Source organism: Larus michahellis, chromosome 7 (genome assembly GCF_964199755.1).
Source record: "Larus michahellis chromosome 7, bLarMic1.1, whole genome shotgun sequence".
Classification (NCBI taxonomy): domain Eukaryota; kingdom Metazoa; phylum Chordata; class Aves; order Charadriiformes; family Laridae; genus Larus; species Larus michahellis.
Window position 1 is genome coordinate 49,254,324 of NC_133902.1, and position 23,872 is coordinate 49,278,195.

The window sequence follows — 23,872 nt, forward strand, 5'->3', positions numbered from 1 at the left end:
TATTATTATTGGCTTTCTTACGAGCTGCAGAAAGATACAGGTTTAAAAGCAGTGCAGTTATTACATATGTGGGAGGGATGGGAACTTTGGTTAGGCACAGAAGATGAAAATGGTGCTACTGAAAAGATTATTTTCCTTCCTTTCTTTCAAAACTATTTCTTCAATGTTAACATGACTTTGTTCAACTTTTCCCTGCTACTGTGTCAAATGCTTGTTGTTGCTGTGGACTTTTGTTCCCTACAGTTGAAAATCACGGGAAAATTAATTAAACCCTGACTCAGCAAGCCTTTAAATATGCACCTGATATAAATTTGTGAGTGTTCCTCCCTGAGCTTGTTTGAAATTACTCACTTGTATAAAAATCAGCTTGTACATTAGTCTTTTTCTAAGCCAAATATGTAATTCTTAAACTTGGTGAGTCTACCTACAGAAAATCTTTGAAGTGGACACTTTAGTTCAGAATAAAAGCACTATTTAGTAGGATACTGATTGTGCTTCCAAATCAAAGTCATTGATACAGAACAAAGTTTTATTTGGCATAAACTGTTTATGCAGAGACCTGATCTGGGGCACCAAGTCGAGCTTCAAGTTCATTTTGTCATTCAAAGTTCCCTCAGCAGGGACTGGGCTAGGTTTTGCAATTAACTTAATATTACAAATTTTTTGACTATAAGCAGTGTCACGCTTGTCACTGGGGAGGGATACATCCAAATCTGTTTGCTGCCACCGGTTTTGATACATAAGCAACAAACATCGGTACATTCGGAAAGGGCTTGGGGTGAAAAAGGTTATTAATGGATACTGTAAATGACCGTAAGTCACCGTAAGCGGTTGAGAAGCTACACTCGGTGTTTTAATATAAAAGAGCGTGGCTGCTGCCCGGGCTGCGTGTGCCTAAGCCCCCTCTAGTGGATGCTCGGCTTTGAGGATGATGCGGGAGGGCTGCCGTGCCTCACCTGCCGAGGTAGCTCCCAGCGCTCCCTACCCAGCCATGGCTGGCGTGAGCCACGCTGCTGCCGGCTACACATGACTTAGCTCGGTTCAGTTAGAAAAGCTCAGGTTTAACTAAGGCTTATGTCACTTACACAGTGTAGATCTCTTGCACTGTCTCTGCGTGTAGTCTTTTCAGTTAAACTCATGATACTTTTTAAAGGGTTAAATCACACCCTTTTATCGAGTTGATACAGCCTGGCTGAGCACTTGGGTTTTGAAGAATGCGTATGTCCTAGGCTCCAAGGAGTAGCAGGTCTCCTGCCAGTTTCTTCCTGAATCTGGGTGTCTGTCACACCCCCCTCACACAGAAAACAGTTGAGAGGACCAATACCAGGGCTCAACCCAAAACTGTAGCCCAGCAATAACTGCACAGGGAGCAGCACACCAAGTGTCATCAGGCAGTACAGCAGCACGAGAAACCTTAGCAGGTATTTCCAACTAGGGGCTCAGGTCTGAATTAAATTCAATCATGACCAGAGCTCATGCGTGACAGTAGGCTTCAGTGCCAAGTGCTGCGTAGCCTGTGGCCAGAGCAACAGACGGGGCAGTAAAAGGGCAACTTCTCCTACATCAGCCAGTACTAGACCCCCGAAATATGCAACAGAAGAGAATGAAAGAACTGTAAATCAGGTACCCCAGTGTATTTACTGCGGTAAATTCCAAACTCTGTTCTAGCATCTCCTCCTTTACCAGATAACTTTGCAACTGCGCTTTTTTGTTGGTTTTGTTTTGTTTCGTTTTTTAAAGCAGCCCCTTTGAATCAATGCTTGTTTTTAAGAAGTACAGTCGCAGTCCAGGCAGAGTGAGTAAATTCAGCTTTTTATGGCTTATTTCTGTATGCACTCAGAATCACTAATCATGCAGATGTTTTCCTTTGCCCTACAGCCATTCTGAGTGAGCTGCTGCAGAGGGAGAACCGGGTCCTTCACTTCTGGACCCTGAAAAAACGAAGATTAGATCAGTGCCAACAATATGTTGTCTTTGAGCGCAGTGCCAAGCAGGTAGTGTAAAAAAACCCGCTTTGTCTTTCTGTCCTGGCAGAGCGTAAATATTTCTTGTATTCGTGTAATGCCTCTGTGTGGGGTTCCTGTTGCAATCTCAAGTTGTATTTAAAAACTGTGATTTTTGAAAACAATGCAGATTTTTAAAACAATTTAATAGAGTTTAAAATCCCAACAACAAAACTCAGTATTTTTGACAGGTCAGATTAATTTCCGGTTTTGTTAATTCATTTGAAAATTGTATAAGAGCAAAATTGTTTTATTGAGCTATTACTGAGTGAGAAAACTGCTTTCCCTGCATGCAGATTTATCTGTATATAGGTAGAATTCCCTACATTCCTTTTTCTCCTCAGAAGCACGCAGCACCTTTTGTATCCTCTTCTACCTGCTTTGATTACTGTATTCTTTTTCTGTGTTCCTAGAAAGTGTTTTAGTATACACTGTATTAAGTCCCAATGGATTTGATATCCTTTATTTGGCAGATTTTTTTGTCAGAGGATTAGTTCTTGAAATACAAAGACTGTTTTGTTTTTCCTTTTGTTTTTTTTGACATTCACAGGCCTTAGACTGGATCCAAGAAACAGGCGAATATTACCTCTCTACTCACAACTCCACAGGGGAATCAGCAGAAGAAACTCAGGAACTCCTGAAGGAATACGGGGAATTCAGAGTACCTGCCAAGGTAAACAGTGGCTTTAATCTAATTACGGCATCTGCCTTAGTCTGTGTTTATGATCCTGTTTTAGTGCCTTAAATCTCTGTAATAATATTCTCTTGATTTTGTGTTTTCCTCCCGACATTCCTAGCCCAGACAATAAATGTCTTTTGAGAACTGTGATCTTTCATTTAGCAAGGCATAGGCACAAAAAGGAGGTTTTGTCCCCCTTGGTCTGTACTGAATATGAAGCATTTTTATTCTGATCAGAAGGAAGAGAAAGTCCATTTGCATACAGAGTTCACAGCAACCTAATGAGACACTAATTCAATTCTCGAACAATCTTACAATAATGGTATAGAGTAACTAATTGATCTGAACGTATCCAAGGTCATCTTGGATTCCCTGCCTCTTTCTTCTGTCATTACAACCACAATTTCTTTCGTTAATTCCAGCTGGTTTGATCACAGTTGATCATTTATCTCATTAGAAATAAATCTGCTGATCCCAACAAAATACTTTAAATAAATGGGTTTGTAAACTCTGGGGTGAACGTTTTTTAATGCAAAGCTGCATTACCAAGAATCTATTAATTTATCTGGAGCAATTCTGAGAAATCTGGTGGGGTTTACAGAGGAATGGTGATTGGATCTGCTTCAGACAAATTAATTCAAACCATAGGTAATTCACAGACACTGAATCCACAGGGGTATTAACAGTCACTGATAAAGATCTAAATTGCAAAGTCGAACTGCAGCAAGACCATGGCTTTGGTATTACGTAGCTTCGTTTCACTGTGTCCTGAAATTGGTCTTCTGTAATCCTCAAATTCCTCGTTAGGCTGTCCATACTTGCATGGGTTTGATTCAAAGGCTTTGTGGTGTTCTTGTCCCCTTCCTTTTTCCTTAGCTTGCATGTTTATGAAAACGGGAGATAACTAGCAGTGGGTGGAAGTTAATGTAATGAGACAGGACCAGTAGAACATTCCTTTAATAGTACTCCTGGCCTCTAACCATCCATAATCGATCCACCTGAAATCGTATTCCAGGTTATAATTTAATTTTGATCAGAATAATCTTGATTCATCCTGAAGTTTCTGAACTATTTCTGCTCTTGACTTAGCCTAGGATTGAGTTTTTGTTCCTTATTGACCATTACTGGCCATTTCTTACACTGACGCATCTTGCTCCCTAGGGCTCTAGTAAATCACTTCCCTACTGCTGACCTAGAATATTTTCACTGCCACATGCAATCTGGTAAACGTATGTCACTCCCAGACTGATGTTATTCTGGAATTAAACTGTAACTAAAAGCCTTTCTGATCCAAATAACTTTCTGGCCAAACCAATCGTTTGGAAAGCAAAAACACCAGTAGCTTTTTGGAATGAAACACCCTTTAAATATAACAGGAAGTCGGATTTTTATTTCTCCGTACCAAGCGTTGCTAAAGTACTCAATTAATTTGTTAAGATGGCCTCTGATTCAGCTGTTAATTTATTTTGCAGGTGAAATTTCTTGAATTTAGTTTGGTGTTTGAAATCTTCTAGATGTTTTCTGGTCTGACTTGCATTTGTCCGCTTGTGGCCAAATAACGTCAAGTACCTGAAAGTATGTCTCGCTTCAGGCAGAGTGGAAGTTTCTCCTCATCTCTGAAAAGCAACTTGCCAGTACTTCTGGGGATACAACTGATTCTCTTTTTGCTTTTGAGAATTAACGTGTATGTTACAGCTGGAGTGCAGCCTGTACAGTTGATATCTCAGTTTTTATAAGCACTTTGTACTTGAGTCAAACATAGGGCCCAGGCGCCTTCAGTTCCTAGGATAGATTTGGACTCTAAGCTAAAATTTATAACTAACTCTTTTGTGCCAGATTTGCACAGACTTCCTCAGCATGGAAAACCATAGTGACTACGGGGCAGTCAGAGCCCAGGTAGAATAGAAAAGATTTCTGGAAGGTTTGGGGTCTCAGGGTATGTTTCAGGAGTTCAGGCAACTTTTAGTCTGTAATGCTCTAACTAGAACTAAACTACTGAGGGGAGATTTTATAGACGACCAGAAATTTGGATTTAAATTCTGTTTGCTTCTGAAACAGAGTAGTAGTGACTCAAGCTCACTTCCTGGGCTGATATGTGGTGCATTAATGACCTGCCTACACCGGTCTGCAGAACCACCTAGGTATAGATTCAGAGTAACTTGGTGTATTTTATGAGGTGTGATTTTTTTTTTAAATCCTGTCTTCTACTCCAAGGCTCATAAAAAATAAGTTTTTGGTTATGGGAAGGAGGCATGTCTAACTTCCAGCATGTTTTCCTTATGTGTTTGTGTGTGTGTGTGGTTTCAAAAACCTGACTTTTTCTATCTCCTGCAGCTTCATAAGTGTCCTTGTAAAAATTTCATTCCTTTCATATTTTACTGGTCAAAGTTTAAAGCATCTGATTCTGTATAAGATGAAGTACAGGCACTCTTTAATGATGCATAAAAAATTGTGAGCTGCTTCTGACTGCTGTGTGAATTAAAAGCAATGGAAACAATAATGATGCAACGTAACCAAGGACCGTATTTTGGGCAGCAAACAAAGGAGAAAGTGAAGCTCCTCATCCAGCTGGCTGACAGCTTTGTAGAAAAAGGACATATACACGCCACTGAAATTAGAAAGTGGGTCACCACCGTTGACAAACGCTACCGTGACTTCTCTCTCAGGATGGGGAAATACCGCTACTCCCTGGAAAAAGCCCTTGGAATCAATACAGAGGTACTGTAAGTCCGTGTCCTGCTGGGGTTTTATACCAAAGCTGAAAGTCACAAAGAGAAGTGAAGGTTATGGTATGAATGCTCCAGGTTACTGTGTGTCCATTAGAAGCACTTTAAAACCTAGCCAACTCACCTAGCCAAGCTCGGAACTGTTTCTGAAGAGAAAAAGGTTTTTTTTATGGCAGATCGGTGATATGAGGAGGAGGCGGAGGAATATCAGAGAGACTTTCTAAACAAATGTTTGCATCATTCTCCAGGAGACCATACAGCTACTGGGAAGGAGAAACACATTATTTGAATAAAAGTCTGTGTTAATTTTAGCATAAGCCATAAATCCTGCTCCCACACCATTATTTTGAATCAAACGCAGGCTTTGACTGTAAGTTTCCATTCTCTCATCCTTTAACTAACCAAAAAATTGATCCCCAACCTCATCTCTGAGCTCTTTTAGGTGAAGTAGAGCAACACAAGAGAAACAAAAATTAGAACCTTCTGCTATTGCCTGGCCGCAGTATTAAGGGGGAGTGCCAGAAACAGAAATACTTAAAAACATTTCAGTCAACCGTCCTTCAAAACTGAGTATCAAACAAAGAGGAATAAATTCCCTCACACCTTCAAGTTACCTTAAATCTACTGTTCCTTGTAAGGGTCTCTAGTTTACACAAAGTTACTAACCACAGTCTGGAAGTATTTCCATGGCAGAAGGCCATTGGAAGTGGGGATTGTCTCTGTATAGGGCCCTACTGTATCAGGCTATTTATGAAGTCCCATACTAGGCAACTCATTTAGATGTGAAGGAGCAAAGTAAAATTTAGACTTTTGTTGTCAATACCTGTTTCTAGATAAGCCTAACAGTGAAGACTATAATAAATCTTATAGTTGGTATTTTTTTAAGATTTCTCTCACCTTCTCCCTTCTCACTGTACTTTTTCTAAATCTCTTTGAATTTCCTGCTTTCTGACATTGTATCTTTATCTTACTTTTGTCCCTTCTTATTCATGAACATGCTGCATTTTGCACAGCAGTTGGGTTACAATGAATTTAAAATCTGTACTGTCACTTTTTCTAGGATAACAAGGACCTAGAACTAGATATTATTCCAGCAAGTCTTTCAGACCGGGAGGTAAAGCTGCGAGATGCAAATCATGAAGTCAATGAAGAAAAAAGAAAGTCAGCCAGAAAGAAAGAGTATGTCCCCAAATGCTTACAGTCTGCCGTGACACATTATCAAAGAATGATTCTATGATATTTGCATGACCAGAACTGACTGACAGTCCTGTAACTCCTTCCAGCTGTGGAGCTATTGAGCTAAGTCTACAGGCGTAGGGCAGAAGTTGTGACTTGTAGGCTAGAGAATTTTAGGAAATACAGGTTGAATTTCTTTTGGTTTTAATCAGAAGTTACTTTTGGAAAGGGAAAGGACTGAGTCAAGCATTTTGATTAGACCCTGATGTCATGGAGGTATTCATTGCCACGATTTCTTTCCAGCTGTATGTGAAAAGTAAAATGAACAAAAAAAAAAAATGAAAACCATCTTTATATGTCTTGGTATCATTTAAACTCCAGTGACATCCAGAGGAGTTAACTGGGTTAACAAGAGTTCACTTCAAGCGTACGTTCAAATTTCAGTGGGTGTAGAACTGAGAGAACTGGATATATTTTATACTAGAGGAAATATTTGGAGAGTTCTTGTTGTACTTAAATCTAGAAACAGTCTAATTTCACAGTATTTTCTCTTAATTTTTGTTGAGAATATTCTGGAAAGCATTTGTATGCAGGATCCTTCTCAGCCCTCTAAAATTGTCACTACGGTGCATAACCTTGATAAGAAACCGTTTCTACTTTAGGAAACAGTGGTTACACTTGGTCTGCCTGTGGCACATTTTCAAAACATTGGGCATTTCAACTTTGAGATGCCCAGCCTCAGGCACTACAGATGCGGTTTCTGGGCTTCCCACCAGTCTGGATTTTCTCCAGTTGGATACCAAGCTGTTGAAGCCTCTTCAAAGTCCTGCTGTCTCCCAAATCCACCTGTATTGCCACTGAAGGTCAAGTTTCAGGGTGACTTACTGTTGACTGTTAGTGAAGTTGTGAGTGTTGTCAGTGAATCTCAAATCCTTGCTCCTGGGGAAAAAACTTTTCTAAGAATCAGTTGACTGTTAAGGATGGGCATGTAGATAGTAAATCATACCTCAGGGTTGCAGAAATACAACATAACTAGAATTTGTCACAGAAAAGATACTTAGAAAATAACCCTACAGAGGACTAGACAATGAAGAGATATTTCATTCCTGGAGCTGAAAGGTGCAAAATGTAGCAGCTGAAGGCTTAGAGTGGAAGTACGCTGATTCATGAAGACAACAGAAGGCTGTTTTGTTTTCTGTTCATTGTACAAATGCCAGTCATGTCCAAAACACCTGAAAGACTTTCTTTCTTTCAGATTCATTATGGCTGAGCTGCTTCAGACAGAAAAAGCTTATGTCAGGGACTTACATGAATGTTTAGAGGTAAGTTAAGGCCCGGGAAGTCTCCAGTACTTTCAGGAAGGACATGGTATCCTTTGTGGTGGTGATGTTCACTGTACTGCAAAGGCTGACCTCGACAAGAGTCGGTGTGAGGGTACCACCGTTGTGGCTAGCCGCAGAGCTATGTCCTGCTGGTGGTGGGGAGCTGGGTGGGCAGCAGAGGGAGCTTGTCTCCCACTGGCAGAGCCGCGCCCGGTGCTCCCCACCAGTAGCTGTAAATGTCTGCACCCCCAGGGACACCTGAGTGTGCCTTTATTTACAAAGCTGCACTGACCCCTGCAGAGTGAGAACAACGTCCTGGGACTCAGAAAAGAACATTATATTTGCATGTTGGCCTGAAATTTGTTAGTTTCTACTCTTTTTTGAATCATGGAACGTTTTCTTAAGAATTCAAATCTGTTCCTTTGGATCACCTCCTGCTAGAGAAAGAGCTGTATTTGCACTGTCAAATACCTTGCCTAGCTCTACAGCAGGGTGTTCCTGAAGCACACTGTGATATTCAGGGCAAAAAGCAGAGTGTATTTCAGTGAAATCTGTCAGCTTTCACATTCCTGCAGTTTGAAAGAGATTTTTATGTATCTAATGCTACTGAAGTGGCAAATCCAGTTTGTCTTCAACTGTTTCTGCCTGCAGTTTTTGGACGCCATCAGTTAGACAGCAAAGACGGGTGTTGTTGGCATGTTTCTGCTTTTTCCTCAGACAACTTCTGAGTGTCAGCACTTTGAATTTCTCTGGGGAGCTTACTGTGACACTGGAACATTTTTTTTTTTTTAGCTTGTTTGTTTAATCTCAAAGTACATAGTTCCCTTGTCAGCCTGTGCCTTTGGCAATAAACCAGGGAGATCTATTCTTTTTCACTGCATTTATTCACAAAGCTAAGAATTGCTGGTGTCTTCCAGACTTACCTTTGGGAAATGACGAGTGGAGTGGAAGAAATACCCACTGGGATCCTTAATAAAGAACACATCATCTTTGGCAATATTCAGGAGATATATGACTTTCATAACAAGTAGGTTTTCCTAACTGTTCTGTTAATGTTTACTGACTAAAGAAACAAACGGCATGTGTAGACCTGTACATCTATGTGGTGTAACACCTACAGTAGAATGCACACAGGAGTGTAAAGTAATTGATCCAGGTTTGCAAAATAATGTTTGATTTCTTGTTTTGTTTCTTTTACAACAATTAATTTCATCTTAGTTTAAACTTTGCCTTCAGCTGATTAACAATGTTGAAGTCATATTATACTGATGCTTTGTAGTCTTGCGCATGCTTTCTGTCTCACAGCACTAGATCTGGTCTGGAAGCTTGCCTGTCAAAAGTGCGATCTCTCGGAAAACACAAGGGGAAAAAAAGGAATGGTTGGGTTAACCAGTAGCTTTCATGCCGCTTCTTGGAGATTCTCTGTATTTAACCTGTAACTAACAGTACTCCTTTTTTTTCAAGACTGTGTATCAGATCAGCTTAGAGGGTATTGTTTCCCTGCTATAATGTGAATGCAATAGCAGTTATAAACTTAATATTTAGGGGTGCTGAATCGTACAAGTTCAGTCTGAATTTCAAAGTCTGCCTTTAAGTTGCACATCAAAACCAAAGCAGTTTGAAAAACAAACCATAAAACCCTTCCCTGTTGAAGTTCTGGGAGACTTTCAGTGGTTCAGACAGATAAATGCACCATCACATACACATAAATATGGCCAAGCAGATGCTGCCATATGCGTGCTTTTGTGCAAGCAGTTTCAAAGCATGTCAGGATAGTAGATTCAAACAACGTATTTCATTAAAAAGTCCTTTAAGTAATAGATTAATTGACTTCCAGCCCACAAGAATTGCCCTGTCATGTGGGTAAGTATTCTTCTCCCATTTAAAACCATGCTGGGATCACTCAATTGCCTTCCCACTCCCCCTCTCTTTGTGGTGCTATATCACCCTGACTGATGCCATCTGATTACTCGTCTTTTTGACTTTCCCTTACTCCCTGCTAACACCCCTTCAACCCTCAGTCGTGCCCCTCAGCTCCCTGCTGCTGTCATTTGTCCTTTCTCTGACCCATTCTCCTCCAGCCTGCTGCTTCTGCATAATGCATTTCCTGATAAAACTTCTAGCAACGCTAAAATAAATTGTCCCCCCTCTTGCCTCTACCAGCATCCTCCAAAATCCTCTCCTTTGGCTGGTGATGTTAAGGCATCCCCCAGCCTGATTCAGGGATGGGGAAAACAGCACATTCAGTTGCTTCTGCAATTTCTGTTTCACATTGCTCTTTCCACCCAGGCATTGTAGAGGGCTCTGTCTGCAAACAGAGATGTCACTCATAATACAAGGTATTGAGAGAGAGTTGATTACAAAATCTGCATTTCGTGAGCTTACTACTTACCTATGAAGTATCAAGCTTCTTTAAATTGTTGTCTTTTGCCCACTGTGCTGAGTTTGGTAATGGAAAGCTGGAAGTTTTGGGCTTCTCTTTTTGCTCTTCGTCTGAAGCACTGCACAAGATCTTTTTGCAGATTCACAATCTGGTTCTTGAATATCACTTTGCAGTCCTGAATACACTGACCCCTACAAGGGATTGCTACCTTTTCCTTTCTAGTTGAGTCAGGCATGACTGTGCTCAAAAACCAAAGCATACCTTGGCAAGGACACACTTCTTCCACTGGCAAGACACTTGATTAGCCTTGTAATCAAGATACAAGTATTGATCATTAGCACTGATTAACTCATTGGTTATTCTGCTTCTCCTGGGTATTTGACTGTAACTAATTAGATCCGGGTCTTCTTTTTTCAGCATTTTCCTGAAAGAACTAGAGAAATACGAACAACTGCCTGAGGATGTGGGCCACTGCTTCGTCACCTGGGTAATGAGGCTTCTTCTTTTCATTATTTATTCAATTTAATTCCTCCAGCACAGACAGAAACAAGCTGGGAATTGGTGCAAGGGTTACGTCCTTAGTGATAAGGGAGCTAATCTGGAACTACGACTGCTTTGTTCTTCACCTCTCGCAGGGTGAAGGGTTCCCTCCTGTAACTCTTCTCCTGAGCAGTGGTGTGAAGGCTTTCCAGAGCCTCTCTCCTTGTCCTGCACTGACCTGCACAGCTTTTACCTCTGCTGGTTCCTGTTTAACAGGACTTTGTCAACCCAAACCTGTATTTAGGGGTGACATTCATTTCTTTGTGAAGGGCCCTGGGAGGAAGGACATTTAAAACCTTAATATGCTCTCCTTAGAGAATTTATGTCATGCCATGAGACCTCTATAAAGGCATGAACAACATATTTTATCAACATTTTTCTTCAGAAATTTGTGTCAAATTGCTGAGCCACTGTACTTTCTCATTCCATTACCCAGTGCCAGGATAATTTCCAACAGGACTTTGAAGTCTTGATGCTAAGAGTCTTCATGGGCACAGGAGGCTCCAGGAATTGACTACAGCAATTTATCTGTATGAAAGCTGTTCTTTTTTCAAAATATTTACCACACAAGTCAGACATCTTCATGTTTTCTCTGATGGTTTTATTCATATTTCAAAGCTGGGAATTAGTATTTTTAAAGACATTATGGAATCTTTTCACTTACCGAAATAATGAGCATGTTTGGATGATTTCAAATGGGCTTTAATTTGAAAATATGACACAAATATTGATGAAATGGATTCAGAAATATTGTTTCCAAAGAAGAGGTTACATATTTATGAAACCTGGACACGTTTATATATCATTCTGTGCAAAATCTTCATGGTACTTTTAAGATACTACCCCATCATCTCAACAACGGTACGTGTCCAGAGCTGTGTGTGTGGTTACAGACATACAAACAAAGCCGCCTGCCCAATTGCAGTGTCCTGTTATTTAGACACCTGGTATAAAAAACCGCAATAGTAATAAAAGGAGGCCATCCTCGTCTTCTGTTTGCCTGCCTCTCCCTGAGACCAGAGTTCAGTAATACGCAATTACTCTAAGGCAGGAGCGCACAGATGCTTTTAATTTCCTCTAAAAAATAAATAAATTGTGAAATGAAATGCAAAACACTCCTAGCACAACATAAAGTTTGAGCCATTAAAGTCTGAACCAAGGTAGGAAAGGCAAGTTTGGGCCAGGCATCACAAATCTGAGCCAGTCTCAAGTCAAAAATGCTGACTCGAGCCAGTTTAAGTCAGGCGAGTCTTTTGCCCAGAGTTTCCACACTGGCTTCATTTGCAAGTAGGTGAGAGAGTCGACATTTCATGAGTGGATTTTGAGACCTGCAGACTTTTGGATAAAATCTGTGTAACAACATTAGAGCTCTTAGAAATTATTTTATAGCTGGATTAAGGTTTTAGCCCTTCCCTCTGTGACACTTGTTAAAGAAAGCCTCCCATAGCTGTTACATGATGCACCTCATTCCCCTCAGAATTGCTCAGGTAAAGTATGAACTGTCCATAAGTCTTCTGTTCTTAATTTGCATTTCTTACGTTACTTTGAGATGGTGGGGGTTTATCACCTGTATTTATTCTGGTAAGCCTTAATGAAAGAATGTGCAAGCAGAGAAATAGCTTATCTTGCTTTTCCCTTGATGTTTGTTTTCACAGGCAGATAAATTTCAGATGTATGTCACCTACTGCAAAAACAAGCCTGACTCCAGCCAGCTCATCCTGGAACATGCAGGGACTTTCTTTGATGTGAGCAGCCATTGCCATTTTCCTTCTGCACGCATAGTGCAGCTAAAACACCTCCTCTTTACCTCTGAGTAACAGGTTCCTTTTGTGCTTTGGCATTTGGGTTTTTCATTCCACCGCAGATATCACCTGCTGTGAAAACTGATAGGCTGTGGTGTGATGTGTGATCTTCATCAATGTGGCAAGTTGTTTTTAACGGAGACACACATTCTTATGGGAACCTTTGTGCATTTTTCAGACCCAGTCCTTTCTAAAGATCTGGTTTAGATGTACTCTCTACTGCTGGGTTTAGTGGTAAAATGAAAAGCAGATCCCATTATATTTTATGATGTGAAATCCCGAAGTCCAAAACAAGATCCTGTTCTCCTGGTATGCAAATTTTACCCACCCTATTAAATCGCTCTCTACAACTACCTGAAAGGAGATTGCAGCGAGGTGGGCGGTCAGTCTCTTCTCTCAAGTAACAGGCAATAGGACAAGAGGAGATGGCCTCAAGTTGCGCCAGGGGAGATTTAGATTGGGTATTAGGAAAAATTTCTTCATTGAAAGGGTTATCAAGCATTGGAACAGGCTGCCCAGGGAAGTGTTTGAGTTGCCATCCCTGCAGGTATTTATAAAATGTGTAGATGTAGGGCTGAGGGACATGGTTTAGTGGTACTTGGCAGTACTAGGTTGGACTTGATCGTAAAGGTCTCTTCCAGTCTCTTCTATGATTCTAAGCGTTTGCTTCATCATGCTAGTAAGGGACTCCATTGACTGCAATTAGACCATTTCCCTTACAAGTACTACACCTGGTGATAACCATTTGCAGGCTCCAAACCCAGTTTTGTAGAGCACTTTTAAACTAAGCTTTCCCTCCAATTTTTGGAACCTCATCCATTTTGCCATGGTTTTCTGCTTAGCCTATAGCTTTAATTAATTGCCTTTCTAAAAAAAAAAAATAAATGCTAAGACCTCTTTTTGAAAGCATTGACAATCTTTTTACAAACGTAACCGATCAGCAGGATCCAACCTGCCTGACGTGAATCAGCTTCTCTGGGTTTCATATGTGCCAATGGGTATAGCATTTCAATTAAACTCAACACTGAAAGATCTCACATCAGCCAGAAGAAAAGTGATGAACACCTTTTTCTTTTGCCTTGTTACGGGATGGTGTAAAAGTAGAATTGAACTGAAGGGGATTTTCCAGGAGGTGGCGCTTGAGCCTGTTGAATGGTTTGTTGGCGACTCGTGGAGGGTTTAACCCGCCCTAGGTGTCTATCAGTGTTGTTCGCACAGGTTAAAAGCATTTACTCTCCTAAGCTTTTCCACTTCAGCTCTGTATATGAGCTGGAAACCTGCCTGATGTTGTTTAATAGAGAATATTCATGTGTCAGCATCTGCTGTTTTGGAAGGGGACGTTTTCCTTCCATTGGTAGGAATTGTGCTGGGCTACCCAGTGATGCATGTGCAAAAAGAGAAAGATGGCTAGCCCCCCAGAAAAATCCTTTAGGATTTACTCAATCTGACTAAGGTAGTGCAAAGTACCTGTAGATCCTTCTTGTCTTGATCTTGGATTGGCAGTGGTTAAGTGGCAGGACAGAGGACCGTCTGGCTCAAGGAATATGAAGGAAATGTCTGGTTCTTTTCTTCCAGGAAGAATCTGCAATTTCCCAAAACACCCTAATGATGAGTTATCTAGAATAACACTTCTTAGTAAGAATCCTGCTTGAGGATCACAAGTGTACAATCCCTTAAATTGCATAAACTATCATAGAAAGCCACCTTTGAAATGAGAAAAAGTAGTCCCAGTAATCTGTCGAACCCTTCAAGTCCAGGGAAAATTTGCAGCTTCAGAGCTCATTGCAAGGGCTTCATCTGGTGGAAACCAGCATGTTATTGAGGTGGTAGTGTTGATTTTAGTGTCTGTTATTTGGCCCTCAGGACAAAGACAGAGTTTGGTTCAGTCATCTGTATGCTTCTGGTATTTTGAATATTTTTTTCCTTTAAATCTCAGAAAAGATCAATTGTTATATTCAAGGAGCCACAGGGCACCTTTAGTTTGCGTGACCAGCATTTAGAATGGAATATGGTAAAGCCCATTGACTTTGGTAGCATTGCGGAGCATTGTGTTTCTGCATGGAGGATGGTTCTTGGACAGTTTCTCTGCTGAGCTAGAGTGTCCCTTAAGAAATAGGCAGAGGTGCAAGCAGGGTCTCAGTTTCTTCTTAGTAATATTTTTTTTTAAATTGCTCACCAAGGATTTGTGTCATGCATTACAAAACCTAAATGTTTCATGAGGTTTTTAGTGTTGAATCAGTCTACTCAGATAGCCATTGGTCTGTACACCCAGTTCAGGATGCAGTTTGTCTTCCTACTAAACAACTGTACACAAATGGATAACTTATCTTAATTTTTGAATCTCTTTAGACATTTGAAACAAAATCTGGGCACTTCATCACTGCTTCATGGTAAATTCAGCAATCCTTATAGTATGAAATTGTATTCAAGTATTCCTGTCTCCATTTTGTCCATCCAAGGGCCTCTGAGGGTCCTGTACTGCCCTACACAGAGGATATTTTTGGTGTTTTTCTGGGATTCTGTCATTGCATGTAAGACTACACGTTGATGCTGTTGTGCAGCTCATCTGCTTTGCAACACGCAATTGCTAGCACGTGGTGCCTGTCAGACACCTTAATTTCTTCCAGACCCTTGGGACACTTTTCCTCCCAAGAAAGAACTAAAGTTGTGTCTAATGGTGAGCCGTGGCACGCTACAACGTGAACCGAGCTCGCTTTAAATAAGAATCAGGGCAAAGTAGAGAGCACAGAGCCCTGTGGCCGGCTTGCTTCTGAAACCTGCCAGCTGCTTCTGAGATAGCTCAGATACCTCTCTGCTTCGTGTTACTTAAAGGTGTGCGAGAAATGTCTGTATTACTGTACTCTACCCTGCACAGACCTCTCCCATTTCCACCTCCACCCTCCACAGTAAGTTCAGACCTCTCCAGTTGTTACAAAGCCAACCCAAGACACGCTGCAGCAGGCTGCTGTCTTACTCCAACACTTCAGGGACCAGAGGTAGGAGCTGCAGGGAGAAGGTTCCTTTCCAGCAGCGTATTTGTCTGATGGCCATGTAGCAGTGCTATTGCTTCCCTGCCACAGGTTCCTGTGCAGCAGGGACAGCTGTCACTCCACCAGCCCACTCTGTCTCCACACAGTCTGACCCGGGAGCATCCTGGCAGAGCGAGGAATGCCTGAATGGGAGGCATCTTGCTGGGAGCTTGCCCTGCTCTTCAGAGAGCTGGGAGGAAGGAATAGCGCTAAATTCATTACTTAGATCCTACAAAAACAAGCGTACTTAGCCAGTTCCAGGAAGTTCACATACGTGGCTGAGGTCTTGCTGGCTCCCGCAGTTACTAATAGAGTCCCAGCCATGTGCTCTGCAGGGACTGTCCCTGTTTGGAGCCAGCCATGACTCAGCTTCATGCAAACTCCATTAACCCCCACAAAGAGCCCCTTCCCTTTTGGGTCTTGCTCATGGCACCCAAGATATTTTTTTCTAAAACAAACTTGCCTAGTACAAAACAACCAAAAAAAAAAAACCTCTGTTGGCACATTGTGTGAAAAATGGCTATTTTTGCATCCCAGCATAAAGATGGAGCTAAAAATCCCAGTAACCTCCCTAGTAGTCAGCATAAAATCAGACTGTATACAGAAAGAATATCTCTCTTCTTGGCAGCTCTTCCCCCTTCATCTTCTGTAACTTCTTCCCTTTACAGCCTCAAACTTACCTTCCAGTAGCTTGAGATAAGTCCCATTCCCCCTCCCCATCTGCTTCTTTAGGAACTGAGGATTTCCTGATGGCCGGGAGTAAGGGGAGGCATGCCTAGGGCCTGGTGGACACCAGAAGAATTCCAACCTGCTTTATTTCAGCAGAGAATCTGCCCCTGTAGGGCATGAGTTTGAAGTCTTTTAGATGGCTAAATATGTGCATTAGGGTCCTGTAGGATTTTCAGGAACTTCTAACTCCCACTGGAACCAGTTGGAGTGAGGCAGCTGGCCCTCTGCAGACCTCACCAGGTGCTTATCTGCAATGTCTCCAGAGGTTCATGAACACATCACACTGATCAGCACAGAAGTTTTGGGTTGAGATTCAGATGACAAACCAGAAGTATTCAGTGCTGTAAAAGGTATCATAAGGATATCTCTCCTGGCCCCCAGGTGCCACCTCAGAATAGCATAGGTCTGTCACCACTGTGTCAGCCCTGTTACTCCCATGTGGATATTTCAGCTACCCCAGCACTCTCAAATGGCACTTATGTTTAGACAGCTAAATTACACCCTACGCATGCAATTTAATTTAATGTCACTCCATTTTAATTGAATGTTAAGACTGCTTTCGGCTTTCATAGCTAGGAGAAGCCAGTTAACATGACAGATAAGTCATATTTAAATGGAAGCCCATGTAGTTTACTCAACATAGCCTTAGCTTGACTTACACAGGGCCCCTGCAGTTTAAATGGCCTTAGAGGGACTCTGAAGTTTATTGCCAGCCTCTCTGAAACCACGGTTATTTGCATGTGAGCTTAGAGAGAGTTAAAAAAATAAAGAAACACAGAGATCCAGAGATATAATTAGTTATGGGTGGTTCTGTCTGGCAGGGGGGTAAATAGTTTCCATGAATGACTGCTGTTTTTATCTCTTCTAGGAAATTCAGCAAAGACACGGTCTGGCCAACTCCATCTCTTCTTATTTAATCAAGCCTGTCCAGAGGATCACAAAATACCAACTCTTACTGAAGGTACCTTAGTGAGCTGCCCAAATCAGCTCATGCAGAGCAGTTCACAGGTGTAATGAGTTAACTTATTCTTAAGGGAGCTGCTTCATCACCTGTTTGTGACCTGTAAGCAGCTACTGCTGACCTGCTACTCCTAATTCCCAGGCCTGAGCATGGCAACAAGGTGTGAAATCAGGTTGGGTTGGGTGTTTTAAAGGAAAAGACTCACAGAAAGACAAAAAAAAAAAAAAAGAAAACCTGATCACCTGTTTTAACTGGGGTTTTTTGTACCCAAGTGGACTTAACCCTAAAAAGCAAGAACTGGGAAAGGGAAATTGAAGGGATGACAGAGCTGTTTACTTTCCTTCTTGCTAAGTTTGTGACATGGAATAATTTAGTGAAAGGCTTCAGTGATAGCAGTAGTAAACTTTGGTAAACTTCACTGACTCTTGACTAAGACTCCTTCACTAGTGTTACATTCTGTTTGTGAGCTGAAACTTTTGTATTTGAAAAACAAGGAAAAGCTTCATATACAAAGCAAAGGACTTCCAAGTGAAACATTAACATTTCCCATTAAAAAAGCAAAAAAACCCAAACAAACAAACAAAAAAACCCAAAATAACAAAAAAATCCTTGTTGGTTTGTTGTAAATTGGTTACAGGTTTTTGCAATATCTCGTGAGGAGGTGAATTTTAGATCTAACTTAACCAGCTACTGTTCACTTCAAAGCTAGTAAACCAGAGAAGAAAAAATATCTGGGGGATAAGGAAAGAGACAGATTCTGACTTTGAAAAGCTGGGACCTGATAATAATACTTGCATCTCTTTAAAGCTTCCTGTGTATGTATAAAATGAGTGATATGCTGTACCAGGAAAGTACTTACTGAGTGCATTCAGTGTGTTGACAAATCTGTGCTTTGTACCAGTTTACGGAAACAACGCACAGGTTTGCCATAGTCTTGTGAGTGCTGTGGGACAAGGAGCCTACACTGCCCAAACCAGCTGCTCATGGGAAGGCTAAAACACCCCTTCAGGCATCACCCCTTTGGTCTCCTCCTCAGGTGAATCTTGCCTGAAGGGCCCTCCCTGCCCTGGGCCCAGCACTGTGCCAGCCCTGCCCGCGCTGCACTGCTCACCAGCACTGCTGGATCGGGCAGGGGTTCCTGCAACCCAGCTGGCACAGCTGGACTGACTGATGTCTGTTGGTTAGTCATAAGTCCCCAGAAATCTTCTGAGTGTGCAGTCTCACTCAAGAGCACCTTGTTTTGTGTTGCTTCACAGTCATTCCCATTTGATCCCCACTATCTGTGAGCATCCACGGTGGGTTTTGATGCAGTTCAGCGTTCTCCTGTCGCTGTCAGTGAAGCAGTTGCATGTACCAGGTAACACAATCGGATATAAAGCCAGCATGTTGATCAGAGTTTGTTTATAGATACTCTGTATTCCTTCTTAGGAACTGCTAACCTGCTGTGAGGAGGGCAAAGGGGAACTCAAAGACGGTCTGGAAGTGATGCTCAGCGTCCCAAAAAAGGCCAACGATGCAATGCACGTCAGCATGCTGGAAGGTAGCAGATGGGCAGGTGGCAGGGGCAGGGGAGGGACCTGCTGATAAATTAAGCCTTCTTGTAACTTGTGTAGAAAATTAGTACAGGCTGATTGTAGCAATGTTGTTGATTGATTGTAATTTTCAGGTAATTCCTGACTCCTTTCTGATATTTCTCTAAAAGTCTTGGAATCTGAGTAAAGCTGGCTAGGAAGTCGTGGGGTTTTATTTATTTATATCTTATGTGTGTGTATATATATGTATGTATATGTGTATGTAGATATATGTATATATGTACAGACGTGTGTGTACACATATACAATGTATATATATATTTGGTTAAAACATTCTTACTTAATGAAACAAAAAAAAACCCCTCCTGAAACAGTATCAGTTTAGCTGCTGGCAGCCGTAAGGCTTATTGAATGAAAACACTTCTAAATACTGTCTCAACATTTCAAAAGGAAAAGTTCTGGTTTTCTGAGTCAAAACAGCTTGTGTTTCAAAATGTTAGTATAATTATCCCAAAGATTAAAAAAAAAAAAAAAAGAAAAAAGTATTATTAAAAAGTATTTCAAAAATACAGAAAAAATGTTATGATTGCCCCAAAGTTAATTATTTTATTGGCTTTTTGATGTGTGGAGTATTTCTAAAATTTAAAAATTTTATTCTGGATGGAGGTGCTTTATTGTCTCTCAAACAGTTTCTTGGCCTGGGAAAATAATTTCTAGCCTGGCTTGAGTTAGAACCAGGAAACGAGAAGAGTACTAAAACAGGCAAGAAAAAGGAAATGCTATCAGTAGCTAAGCAGCATATTAAGACCAAGCGATTAAAATTGCAGGGGGAAAACTGACCCAGAATGGGTAGAAACACTGTAAAGGTGGTTTAACTGTGGTGTCTGGTGAAAAGCAAGGTTTCCCAAAATAACGCCTGGATAATCTGTCCCCATGAGACTACCAGCGACACACAATAATAAAGGAGCCAGGGATGACTTTGTTAGGGTAGACAAGCACTTGGACAGTTGTCTTCTGAATAAAACATTATTCCTGCATATTTAGAGCAGGGGCCAGGGCTGCTTGCAGCTCTCCTAGGGCTATCCGGCATGAGCAACAGCAGGCTGTGCTGATGGAGGAGCAGTCCCCAGCTCTGGAGAGAAGTGTCACTCACAAGCTGCTGAGACAGCAACTTGGAGGGCACCTTGCACTAGGGACTCCCTTTTCCCTCAGGCCTGCCAGTTGTGTGGAGGGAGTCCTGTGATTCTCAGCCATGTGAAGGATTTTGACGTGCAGCTTGGAAGACGAGAAACTCCTCCTGGAAACCTTGTTTCAGACACCATACCAATTGGCTCTCATAGATGTAGCTCCCCCGTGCCACTGCTGTGGACTCACAGGCCCTTGAAGGCTGGCTTAGCGTGCTTGAAGGTATCATGGCATGATGGGGCACTTCCAGCTACCACATGTCACATTTCCCTGAATTTGTGTTGACATGCATAAGATTCTTTGCATTGCAGTTCTGTGTATGGTAACCACCACTGAAACCTTTATAATATTTATCTTGAAGTAATTACTACTGCACTTCAGCAGCAGTCTCATTTAGCACATATGACGTATTTGCCTCTGGTGAAATAATTATATCATTGCAGTAGGGGGAAAAAAAAAAAAGAAAAACATTTTCACGGGGGCAGTGGATGCCCATAGATGTCCTTTCAGAATATGCATAAAAAAGAGAAAGACCCTTTTATTTCAAGTCCTTACTGCTCTGGTGTTTCTTGGCATTAGTGGTCCCAAGAACAAATACAAGCCAATGTATTTTGTGGTTTTAGGGTTTGATGAGAACCTGGACGTCCAGGGAGAGCTGATTCTTCAGGATTCCTTCCAAGTGTGGGATCCCAAGTCTCTAATTCGGAAAGGCCGTGAGAGGCATTTGTTTCTCTTTGAAATCTCTTTGGTGTTTAGCAAAGAGATCAAAGATTCTTCAGGACACACAAAATATGTTTACAAGAACAAGTTACTGGTAGGTGTGGCTGTAAAGAAAATATTCCGTGTGTTGTGTTTCTTGTAGGTAGAGGTGGCGTTTGGGGGCTGGCTCACATGTCGCCATGCTGTGTTGGGGATACTCATGCCACCTGGAAGGGCTCGCTCTGGGCCCTGCAGGGCTCACCTGGAAGCCAAGCTTGCAGTGAGTCTGGAGAGGTTTAAGAGAGTGAGATATGGAGGGTGGGTGGGAAATGCAAGGAGGATCACTCAAGCCATTCACTTCCTTGCCATATCCCCGTGATTATCTGTGTGTAGCAAAGCAGAGACAAGACCTCGCTCCCTTGTCCATCCTTGCCTCCCCACTTCTCCCTGCAAATGTAAACTTTTCTGGACTCATGAGTCTTCATATATATGAAATCTCTCATCATCTCTCCTCCACACTAGACCTCAGAACTGGGAGTGACTGAACATGTTGAAGGAGATCCCTGTAAATTTGCTTTGTGGTCTGGACGAACACCATCCTCAGACAATAAAACAGTGCTGAAAGTAAGTCTTTTCTGCTTGTTTCCTTTGCCTTTAGAGCTGCTAGTTGAGGCCTTGGGAGCACTGAATGAAAGGTCAGTTTTTTCCCTCCTCATATTCGCATGGCTTCCATGTCTGTCAGCAGGGTCATGCCTGCATCGGGAGCAATTCAGCTCTAAGGCCTCAGTACGAACCAAGACAGTGAAGTTGTGCAGCCTTGCTGAAATTGCATCTCCTCTTGCAACCTGGGTTGAGCAGCTGCACACTGACTCAGGGCAGGTCTCGGGGTGTTTGGCTGGGAGGTGTAATTCTCTTAGTCCTTGGCCGCTGGGCTTATTGACAGGCAACCTGTTCCTCAAACCTCCAGAGCTGACAGCCATTTCTGCCAAGTGAGTTTCTAATGAAGAATTCATGTTATAGTTATTTTGTCTGAGGAAATCCCAGCTGTGCACTGATAACCTATTTCCCCTCCACAGAGCGTGCTGTATTGCTGGCATTAAATATATTTATCCAGAGCTTAGCTGCTTTACTGTTGCTTGCCAAGCAGGTCTGGTAAAAGTACCTCAGTTCTCCTGAGGCTACCGGGTACTCCAGCAGCTAAAACAATACAGCAGAGAGGAGAAACAGTTAATCATGCATTTTCATCAGCCAACCACAATTCTTCTACATAGGAGGTGACATGCTGGGAATATGATAAAGTGCCTGTCTTTCTGCCTTGTGGAACTTTAGGCATCCAGTATTGAAACAAAACAGGAATGGATCAAAAATATCCGGGAAGTCATTCAAGAAAGGATTATCCATCTGAAAGGAGCTCTGAAAGAGCCAATTCAGCTCCCCAAGACACCAGCAAAGCAGCGAAACAACAGTAGAAGGTAACCTCAGTCATTCCATACAACATGAAATCACTAACGTTTTCTCGACCAACAGCAGTGTAGTGTCTGTGGGCTCTTGACTGGATTCACTTACTTTTTCTTACTATAGTCAAAAGCAGTTTTCATCATCTTTGATTTTTATATGTTGTCTTGGCAAAAGTAGCAAGAAAGCACTTCTATGATATACATACAAAGGTCTTTTATTTTAGTACTCCAGAGTATTGGAGAGAAATGAACAGTAAAAGTTCTTCGGAGTCCAAGATCATGTTTCTTTCCCAAAGTAGAATTTACTTCTTCACATTTGACTATTAAAAGATTGTGTTTTTTTTTTACATTTGGCATTCTGAATTGCTTGATGATGAAAATCACATCTGGTCATGATAATATATTACTACAGCAGAGAATCTGTGTTTCATCATCAAATACAAACTCATTTCAGCCTGTGAAGTTATATTAATTCTTTTTGTCAACTTCTTTGAATCCTGGATTAAATACAAATTATAGAAAATGAATTGTTCTTTTGTTGTCATGCTGGCATTCCCAAAAGCCACCTGTAATTTGAGCATCTCCATTTCCTCATCAAGTTTTATTGCTCTCTTACTTCAGGCTGTATTATAGAGGCATCCAAATCAACGAGTAAAGATGGTCACCCAGGAGATCTGTAGCAAAGCAGAGATCCAGACATTTCTTCCTGGGGACATGCACCAATACGAGAGTTTTCTAGTACAGAACAGGGATCTTATTTTTTTTTTCTTTGTCCTTAAATATGTATTTTGTATTATTTAAATGTTTATTTTGAAAGACCAGTTAAGATGTAGGAGAACTATATCTATACAGCAAAAGAGAAGAAAATGCCCTCTGTTAGCAGACTCATAGAGGTAAATTTGTAGATCACTACATTGTCTTTATTTCTGTTTGTTTGAATATAATTTTTATGGGTTAGTATTAAATTCCTGAAGATGTGGTTTCTGTGAGACAAGAGAAATACCCCTTCCTTCAGTGTCACATGTGGCCTGGGCTGAATGGTTTTGGTTAAGGCAGAAATTTAATTGTAGGAAAATTTCTGCCTGACACCCTCATTACAGAGCTATTTCTGAACGCCAGAGTCTTCTCTGCTGTAAATATGCAGGCAACGGCCATCCTGTTTCCAGCAACAAACGTTGTGATTATGTGCTAATCCCAACCCTATGGCTGAGGGTGCAACATGGGCTGCATCGGTGAGGTAATTTTAGCACAAAGCCAGCTCTGGCATGCTGACTCGGCACTTCTCAAATCCACCTATAAAGTTGTGCACATTCCAAGGTGGTGTGTTAAGTAAGCATCATTGTTTCCCCATTATGTCTTTTGCAGAGACGGAGTAGATGACGCAGACAGCCAAGGAGATGGCAGCAGTCAACCTGACACCATTTCCATTGCATCCAGGACATCACAGAACACAGTGGACAGCGATAAGGTAGGACTGAAATGTGGAAATACGCTGCAGCTAATCGCCCCCAGAAAAATGTAAGTGAAGAGCAGGATAGAAGGCAAAAATAAAGCAGCCTGTCTTCCACTGAGTGAGTCAAAACTTGTATTCCCCTATGCTAGGCTATTCAAATCCAGTCTGTTTCTAGGTGCTTGTCAGTACTGCTGTT

At 41.6% G+C, this 23,872-nt stretch overlaps 1 protein-coding gene across 12 annotated transcripts in view; it reads left to right on the forward strand.

Moving 5' to 3' along the window:
• KALRN (kalirin RhoGEF kinase) overlaps positions 1 to 23,872 on the forward strand; it is a 522,320-nt gene that overhangs the window by 358,491 nt on the left and 139,957 nt on the right. For all 12 annotated transcript variants that reach the window (XM_074595384.1, XM_074595391.1, XM_074595388.1 and 9 more), the window contains 14 exons: positions 1,879 to 1,994; positions 2,554 to 2,676; positions 5,218 to 5,400; positions 6,469 to 6,587; positions 7,840 to 7,906; positions 8,824 to 8,933; positions 10,707 to 10,776; positions 12,485 to 12,574; positions 17,258 to 17,350; positions 18,779 to 18,890; positions 20,691 to 20,881; positions 21,289 to 21,390; positions 22,096 to 22,238; positions 23,589 to 23,691. In XM_074595384.1, coding sequence (XP_074451485.1) covers positions 1,879 to 1,994; positions 2,554 to 2,676; positions 5,218 to 5,400; positions 6,469 to 6,587; positions 7,840 to 7,906; positions 8,824 to 8,933; positions 10,707 to 10,776; positions 12,485 to 12,574; positions 17,258 to 17,350; positions 18,779 to 18,890; positions 20,691 to 20,881; positions 21,289 to 21,390; positions 22,096 to 22,238; positions 23,589 to 23,691 — 1,622 coding nt within the window. The remainder of the gene's footprint in view (positions 1 to 1,878; positions 1,995 to 2,553; positions 2,677 to 5,217; positions 5,401 to 6,468; positions 6,588 to 7,839; positions 7,907 to 8,823; positions 8,934 to 10,706; positions 10,777 to 12,484; positions 12,575 to 17,257; positions 17,351 to 18,778; positions 18,891 to 20,690; positions 20,882 to 21,288; positions 21,391 to 22,095; positions 22,239 to 23,588; positions 23,692 to 23,872) is intronic.